Below are 8,664 nucleotides of genomic sequence, written 5' to 3' on the forward strand. Positions count from 1 at the left end.
GAGCATTTAGGTGTCTGGCACAGTGAGGCAGAGAAAGTAGAGATCCTCCTTCTAAGCATCGTGGCCTCTTCTCATCCTCCTGGGGATGTGTTTGAAATAGGCTTCCTGGCCTTGGGACTCTTCTGAGGGTTGAGGATGAGATTAACTCTAACCCAGGGGGTGAGTCCTTGCCCCTCGGGTGCTGGTTGTCGGTGAGGAGGCGTCCCCTCTCTCCTGGCCCGTGCGGAATCCCGTGGAGCTGGCCACAGTTCGCTCTGAGGTGGTGTTAATCTGGCTGTTCGGCGTCCTCCTTTGCCTTGCAGTCGAGTTTGTGCTGTGGCTTCCCCACCTAAAAGTGGTTGGTGCAAATCTCCGCATAGCAGAGCAACCTCCTCTCGTTCCTGGCTTAGCGTCGTTTGTATTGATCCGTGAATATCCATCTCGGTTCGCTAATGGGCGTCGAGTGGAAAAGTTAATACATTTCTGCTGCATTTGAATTCATCTCTCACTTGTTCCTTTGGACCAGCTCCAGGATCTCGTTACAATGGGAGGGAGGGGAGGGGAATCTGACAGTTCAGGCACATCAACCTGTATCTTTTCCCCATGAGCTGAGCAGTAAAGCCCACAGAGGAGGGGGAGAACTGAAAGAGTCACTCCATGGGTGTAATTGTTTAAGGCGTCTTGAGCACTGGAGAATAGCTGCAGAAAGTGGAGTGTAACATCCAGAACAATTCCTTGTGCTTAATTAGCAGGTATTGGGGAGCACGTAGGAGACCCGGGTTCTTCCAGCACCTAATGATGCTTTTCAGCTTCTTGTGCTTGTGCTAAATCCACCTTTCTCCAGCTCTTTCCTCAGTACTTAAGACAAACGTAGGTTCCAGACCCAGCTGCGTCGGTGCTCAGCGATCTTGTGTCAGCCCTTGCCATGGTTCGAGGTGCTGTTTCGCCGATTGGTTCTGGTGCACTCTAATCTGCAGGAGACACCTGTTCCTTAATTACCACCATCCTTCGTCCGTCTCTTTTTATTTCAGCACTTCCTGACGCATGAGCTATTAACACGGTTTGAAGGGAGGCTGCGTTGAGCAGCGTGTGTTGAGAGAGGAGGTTGAAAGAGATTAGTCACAAATGTGAGAATAATTCCCAGTAAGAGAGCTGGTGTCTACTTGGGTTTGCTCTGGGTCCTTGACCTACGTCACTCTTATTTAGCTTGTTTAGTCCTTTGGGGTTTGTGCGCTACCCTGGGATGGAGCAGCAGTCTGTGGAGGGCAGGAGATTGGAGTTAAACTCCTGATTAGATGAAAAGAACAAGAGGGAGAAGAGTAAAAAAAGTCTTGGATCTGGCCGATTTGCTTCTGTGTTAAAACCGGAAATGTCTCAACTGTTCTTAGCTCTGAGTCTTGCCGGTTGTGTCTGTGGTGGTGTATTCTGTGCAATTGCAGTGTTTCTTCCAAGGATCCTCAACTACTTCACAAATCTGAATTCCATGCATGCTTGCTGTCTTTTTTTTTTTTTTCTTTTTCCTAGCAGTAAAAGCAAGACTTGGTGTAAATGATGGCCTCAGATCAGAACATGTCTTCACCGAGTGATGTGAGAAACCAAAGGTTCTCTCCTCTGGTCCCCTTCTGGGTTTACTTTGGTCGTCTGAGAATACTTGTGATGCAAGGCGTTTCCAATTTGCCTTGCAGATATTCTGAAACTGTCTCAAAAAAGGTTTCTTGGGGATGTGCTGGTCTTAAAATAGCTTGGATTCTGTTCTGTCACTGACTCTGTTGGGGTAGACAGAGACCTTGAGGCTCCGCAGCCTGCCCTTTTGAATCCCAGTTCTTCCCTTCTGGTGACACCTTTTCCATGACTTCTTAAAGCAGTTTGAGAAAAGAGCAATGTGTAAATATTAATGTTGAATATTTGTCTTTAAAAACCCCTTTGGGATGCTCAACCAAGCCGTTCTATGTGTGTGGTGGCTTTCTAGACACTGCTTGCTTACAGCTTTGGGACCTGCTGTGTATCGCCAGCCCGTGCCACCCCAGGGGTGACAGGCACCTGCTGCAACACCTGTTTTGTCTCCCGTCTCTCAGTTCACGGTCAGCCCTCAGTCAAGGCCTGTTGTCTTCCTGCAGTACAGCCTTTTCTCTTCTGTCTGGAGTAGGTAGGGGCTGGGTGCCACTCGGTGCTGGGGCAGAGGGGACGGTGCTGTGCAGGACTCCGCTCCTCTGGGCCTGGGCTGACAGCACGGCTGCCTCGTGTGCCCTAGGAACATGCTAGAAGAAACTCACCTGAGATGCTGTGTAATCCTCCCTTCCAGCTTTGTTGGGTGTGTTTGGCAACCCAGCTAAAAGAGGTACATCCAGCTGGTACTACAGGGTACCCCAGTTTAATTTACTAAGAAACACTGGTCTCTGAAGTCACCTCTGAAGGGCAGTGAAGCAAGATCTCTCTTCATTGACATGTCCTTTAATTTCCAGACTAAATGAGGTTTTAGGAGTATCTTTTTGATTATTTTTTTCCCCTCACTTTGCACAGGCTTTCAGCTTCCGAGTCAACAGCTGAACTGTTATGCTATAGCTTCCTGCTGTCAGGCACCTTAAAGCACGGGGGGAAAAAAGTGTTCTGGGCAGATCTGGCTCCACTGAGCCTGGGACACCCTGAAGCCACCCCATCAACATTAATGTGAGCAGACTGGTCACGGCTATTGCTATTCAGACCTAAACTGAGCATGTAGCCGGACAAAGAGGCCACAGTTTAATATTTAATGTTCCATAAGGCTGCACTGAGAGCTTTTACTGAGATGTGTCAGTAAAGGAGTGGTGTAGCAGTGATAGCAGCAGCTGAGAGCCAAGAGGATCCTGTGCTCTGCTTCTGCCCGAGGCATGTTCTCTGATACCAAGCAGCTTGCTTGACCCCCTGTATCTCAGCCAACTTGGCTGTAAAATTAAGCAACAAAGAAAACTCCGTGACAAACAGACGGAGCTGGAGGTGAACTTTCAAGGCGAGCTTTGTGTTACTGATAAATTCCTCTTACTAGCAATATTGCTAGTTTTTAACCTACTGTGTATTTTTGTCGTCCTTGCAGGCAGCATTCACTCTCCTCCTGGGTCCTTTCACCTTCTTCAATGTGCAGAAGACCAAGTATCTTCAAATCATGACATCCCTCATGAGATGGATAGGTGAGTCTTGGCAGAGTCTTAGCCACCTGCTTGCCATGGACAGAACGTGAGTCGCGGTAGTGATGCATCTCTTTGGCAAGATACTCTTTTTCCAAAGCAAGTGTTTGACAAAACAGCCTCTTTGAGGAGGATTGTCCTGACCTGATAAATCTTTGAGAAAAAGCATTTTTGTTTTAGGATAAAATTTCTGATTAAAACAAAACAAATTGTTCTCAGTCAGATGTGAGCTAGTAGATGAAGTTTTAATCTGGTTTGTGTGAGAGGCAGAAGAGATTTGTCAGTCTCCTATGGGAGGGCTGATCCTGATACCCACCAGTTGCTGTTCAGCTGTAAGTTTCTCATTCTCTCAGCGTGCGTACAACACACTTTGAACAGTCTTTGTTTTGATCTGGGGGAAAAAAGGCACTTCTGTCAGACTTTCCACCCTTGGTTTTATCATCTGTTCACATCTGAGCCTTGCTTTAGCGTAGGACGTGCTGCGTTGGAAACCCCCAAACCCACGTGCGCTGTCCTCGCGAAGCCTCACTCTCGCGAGTTCTCTCCAAAATCTTATTGCCAAGAACTTCTGCGAAGTCAGATAATTCCCTTAAGGGAAATAAGACATCACTGCATCGGGTTTTTTGCAGTGCCTTTGTCATCCAAAGATGCAGCTGCCTCACATCTGGCTTGTACGTGTACATGCCCTTAAAGGCTGAGAGGGGTGTGTGTGTGTTATGGAGGCTTATGTTGAGGTTGGTCTTGTTTTGTGTAAGCTAGACAGAGTAACAGGTATTCAGGGGTAACAGAGAGCGTGTTACAGCACCAGCAGCATCTCTGTAGTTTAACAGTCTCCTGGTTCATGGGTTGAGACCATTTAAGCACAGAATTAACTCTGTTTATACCTGTCACTGACCTGGAGTAGGAAGAAAAGCAGCTTCTCAGACTATTTCCCACTGCACGCGTACACTTCACCTGACTTCACTTGGGTACCATCCCTTTCCTGTGAGTTCAAAGGCCTGTGATCTTGTTTGGAAGTGACTGGCAGTCACTGCAGAGGAATAGAAGTCCTCTGTTCTAGAGAACATCTGAGGTGGGGTTAAGCAGTTGTCACTCAGGAAAATGAGGCTGGATTTTAAGCCTTCAAGTCTCAGATGCTGAACAGCTCAAGTTAACAAATTCTGACCTTGGATGGTGTGAAAATCCTGAATGTCTGTTTTTCCCATTCGTTGCTTGAGCACATGAAAGGTTTGAAAGCTCTCATGTTCTTCAGAGAAAGAGATTATCTCATTAAGGGGTATTAAGGGAAGTTTGGGGGTTTTTATTAAAAAAAAAAAAGTAATCTCTGCTCAGCTCACTGGCCCATTTCCAATCACCCTGCCTCCTCTTTCCTGGTAAAGACATCACTCAGATCTCATCCTGTCTCTGTGACATCCTGACACCTGCCTGATCTGCCATTGGCTTCCCTTTAGCCAGCTCCTTCCAGTGTGAGGATTGCTAAACCTTGGCAGGAAGGCAGAACTGTTCCTCTTTGTCATCGCTTGATGGGGAGGGACAAAGGCAGTGTTTGGAGAAGTGCAGGGGAAATTCATGCTTTAGCCTGATTGATTCCTGCGTCAGCACGCTGGGGAACAGCTGCCCCAGATAATGATACTTAATGACCCTGACAGCACCTCAGTGGCTACTTAGAGCAACGGATTCCGTATGTGTACAATGAGGGATAGATTTATTAGGAAAGACAATTCATCAAACAGCCATGTGATGCAGAGAGTAGAGAAAAGCTCTTGCTGCAGATTCCGGGATAAGGGTGGGTCCTGTACTGCCAATATTTATCAAGGTGGCTTCTGCCATGTCCTCACATCACTGCTGCCCTCTCCTCCAAAAGCAGAGCTGTGAGTTAAACGTGGGTTGGTCTTTTGTTGGTGCTTAGAGAGCTTAGATCCTTAGATCTTGGCTGGTGTTTTGTGGCTCCCTGAACTTTTCCTGCCTGAATGCCAGTGGCCAGATGTGGACTCTGTCCTGCTATAATCTGTATCTTTTCTTCATCTTCCTTTAGCTGTGTGGGGCTGAAGGTGGTTCTCCTTCTGCAAAGCGCTCTGAGTGACAGAGCTGAGCAGTGGAACTGCCAGCCTTCCTGTTGTGCTGGGTAAAAACTTCCCACATGGACGGTGGCTTATTCAGCTTACCTGTGCCCCCTGGCCTGGTGTGGATGGGAAGCTGACCCTGCTTTGCATCATGATTGGAAAAAATCAAGGCTGCTTTTGCTGGGAGGTCAGTACAGGCTTTGCCACACATCTACAGCAGGACCCATGGTACAGCCTTTTCCTCAGCCTGGTGAGAAGCCGTTGGGTTTTGGAGCAGCAGCGGCTGATTTGAAGCTGCACTGCCCCAGGTGTACTGGCGATTCAGATGACAGTGGCTGAGAGGATGGTTCTTGGCAGCAGGGAGAACTAGCTGTCTGTGAAGGTCATTCTGCTGGTGTTTGTAACAGCGTCAGCCTTGCCTTTGGAAGTTACTTTCCCTCTTTCTCCTCATCTAAGAGATAATCAAATGTCAGTAGCCTCTTTCCTGAGCCTTGTGTTCATCACTAACAAAGCCTACAGTCGTCTCTTTTTCACACCTCATGGACAAGAAAAATTTCATTCTCTCTCTGAAAAATACAGTGTTAAACACTGGGACTTGAACAAAGGGACTAGCCAGGACAGGCACCTCTGAAGTCTCTAAAAGGAGAAAGTTGAAGGAGGAGCTTGCAAGCCCAAGCACCACGGTACTGCTGGAGAGCCCAGACAGATGAGCTCTCCTTGTCTGGGCCTGCTGAGCACGGAGAGCTCATCTGGAAACAAGGCTGGTGTGGCGAGGCATTTCCCTGTCAGGACTGATAGGAGCACAGAGGGTGGATCTGCGTCTCCAGGTGGAGTGGGGCTGATGGCAGAGAGGGCTTCCAGAGGCAGCGAGCTGGCAGTCTTCTGAAGAGTAACAGCTTACACACTTGGCTGCAAACCTGGTTTCCACCTCGTGTGGGTGAATGCCAGTGGTTAAACTCAGTGCAGCAGTCAGTGTTAGGGGTGAGCTGCTGGAGGGCATGGCACAGCAAAAGGGATTGAGCCAGGCAAGTCTGATGCACCTCTTAGAGCAGAGGGGACCCAGCTCGCTGGGGCACAGCCCTACCTCTTTATTATTGGATAATAACTGTCTAGCAGTGTCATGGGAAGGGATATGGATTAGGAAAGGTAACAAAAGGACAGGGCTTGGTGGAGCTTAGCAGCAAACATTGGGCTATTGTGTATTAAGCAGCTAACCCAATTAATTGCAGCCTGTTACAGCCCGAGATGCCCAGCTCTAAGGTGAGGACTGTTGGCTTTAAATACATTGGTAGCATCATTATCACTGCCCTTATTCAATAGTCTCTGGCAAATGTTCCCAGACAGCTCCCACGTGGAACATTTGCTTGGTGTGCTGCTCTGGATGCTGTATGATAGTTATTAGAAAGTATTGTATTTTAATAAAGAGCCATTTTATAGCCATTTTCTGGGTTTGGTTGCTGCAGGCTCCATTCTCTCTCCCTGTAGCACAGTCAGACCATACCATATCTATCCAAGTAACTGCAGCCCTCGAGACAGAGCAGTCCCAACCCTGCCCAAACTATGATCTCGCAGTTCTATGCCCAGAAATCAAGTCTTTCCCCTAGCTCTTTCCCCTGGACGGTAAGATGGAGAGGGAAAAGGCCAAGAACAGCAGGAAGTCTGCGTTAAGCTCTTTTTTTTTTTTTTTTTTTTTCCCCTCTGTGTTTCTTTTTCAGTCCCCCTCCTTTCCCTTTTGGTTTGTAAGCATATATTTTTTTTTTTTTTTTTTTTTTCCCCTCTATCCTATCCCCTTCCGGGATACTTGGTAGAAGGCTTCTAGGGTAGAAACTAGGAAGGGACTCTCCAGAGCATGCTGGTGAGGCTGCCTTTCCATATCTACTAATTTCTCTGACAGCTGTGCTCTCTCCACCGGTAATCCTGCTCTTTACAGGACTCCCCAGCACTTCTCTGCAGAGAATTGGTCTCAGCCCATCTTGGTGAACAGGTTTCAGCTGCTGTAGTAACTGTCACTGCCATCCTTAGCAAACAACCAGCCACGCTGGAGCTGATTCAGTGCAGAAACCTGGAGTCACTCTGCTAATCCTTTCAGCTGCGGAAGCTGAGAATTGTAGAGGGTGACAATTACCTGAAATCCTGTGTTTCCAGTCTCTTGCACAGAGATTAGTCTGCCAGTGTCCACAGTTCTCAAAGTGACCTCTTTTCCATGTCAGAAACGGAGCTTTCTGCAAACAGCCTAAGAAGGGACAGGTTTGATCTCTGCCCCTCTCCTTGCCCAGAGCAGGACATACAGGAGTGGCAAGGAAGAGGGAACTGGGCTGTAAATCAGGACACTGTTGCATGTTCATTCCGACAAGCTTCTTCTACAAAGTTACTTCATGTTCTTGCATCCGTTTTGGAGCAGAGAAAGCTGCTCCCAGAGCCCAGGGTAAATAATTCACTAAGAAGTGAATATATTTATGAAGAGTTAGTTAAAAGGCTGTGCTTCTGTCGTGCCTGCTTTCAGGGTTGTTGGCTGAGGAGCTCATCTCGGTGCTGTTTGTGGGGGGCAGTGGGGTGAAGCAGTGACTGTGTGAGTGAAAGAGCCTTGTTAGCTTCAGACACAGATGGCGAGTGACATGCCGTGCTGGACGGGACTGCTGAGATCCTGCCTGAGATGCTGACGTTCCTGAAAAGAACACTTTATCCATGCAGCAGGAGATGAACTTGATGGCTCTGAGAGCTGGGGAAGGGGAGCCGAAAATGTAAGGACACATTCAGCCCTGCAGAAGGGTCTGGCTGGTGGTGCCCACACAGGTTTTCAGAGTGGGTGTGGGGCATGCAAAGCAGCTCTCTGTTCAGAGTGTGTGTTGTTGAAACAATATAAAATAAAAACTTTGCTGGATAGGGTCTAAGCAGGATCGGGGAGGCATGGCTAAGGCTTTGGAGCACCTAGATTTCATGGGACGCAAGTGCTCTACAGCCAGGGCTTTCCAAGGCATGCAGAGCCGTAGCTCAGGCTCATGGTGACACCACAGAGTGTGTTATTCCCTTCTCGCATGGAGAGAGAAGTGACTGTCAAAGCTAACAGACCAAGTCAACAGCAGAGCTCAGAGCCGAGCCCTGCTTGCAGAGGCTTTACAGTGCTTCTGCCAAAGGTGACTGTAGGAGAGAGACAATAAACTGCACGGGTAATTTTCCACCAGAAACAAACAAGCCTTGCTGGCTGCTCTTTCCTTCCCATATGTTGAGATAAAGCATCCGTGATAAACACCGGAGTGCAGAGCCGTTTGTTTCCTCGTGAACTGTTGCTGCTGTGCAGATGTCTGTGGAGACCAGCTGATGTGGGCTGAGAGGGGGCAGCTCCAGCAACCGGGAGTTGTTAACCATGGTGGGAGAGGCTACTTGTAAATCTTGGTAATTGTGTAGCAAACCCTCTCCCAGACAAAGAAGCAAAGCAGGAAAAGGATGCCTTTACAGCAGAG

General features: G+C 48.1%; 1 protein-coding gene across 1 annotated transcript in view; it reads left to right on the plus strand.

Annotated features, from left to right (window-relative positions):
* Window positions 1–8,664, plus strand: part of TMEM104 (transmembrane protein 104) — a 39,678-nt gene that overhangs the window by 24,169 nt on the left and 6,845 nt on the right. The window contains exon 8 of the mRNA XM_010142360.1: window positions 3,050–3,143. Coding sequence (XP_010140662.1) covers window positions 3,050–3,143 — 94 coding nt within the window. The remainder of the gene's footprint in view (window positions 1–3,049; window positions 3,144–8,664) is intronic.

This window comes from Buceros rhinoceros, unplaced genomic scaffold (genome assembly GCF_000710305.1).
Source record: "Buceros rhinoceros silvestris isolate BGI_N320 unplaced genomic scaffold, ASM71030v1 scaffold12128, whole genome shotgun sequence".
Classification (NCBI taxonomy): Eukaryota; Metazoa; Chordata; class Aves; order Bucerotiformes; family Bucerotidae; genus Buceros; species Buceros rhinoceros.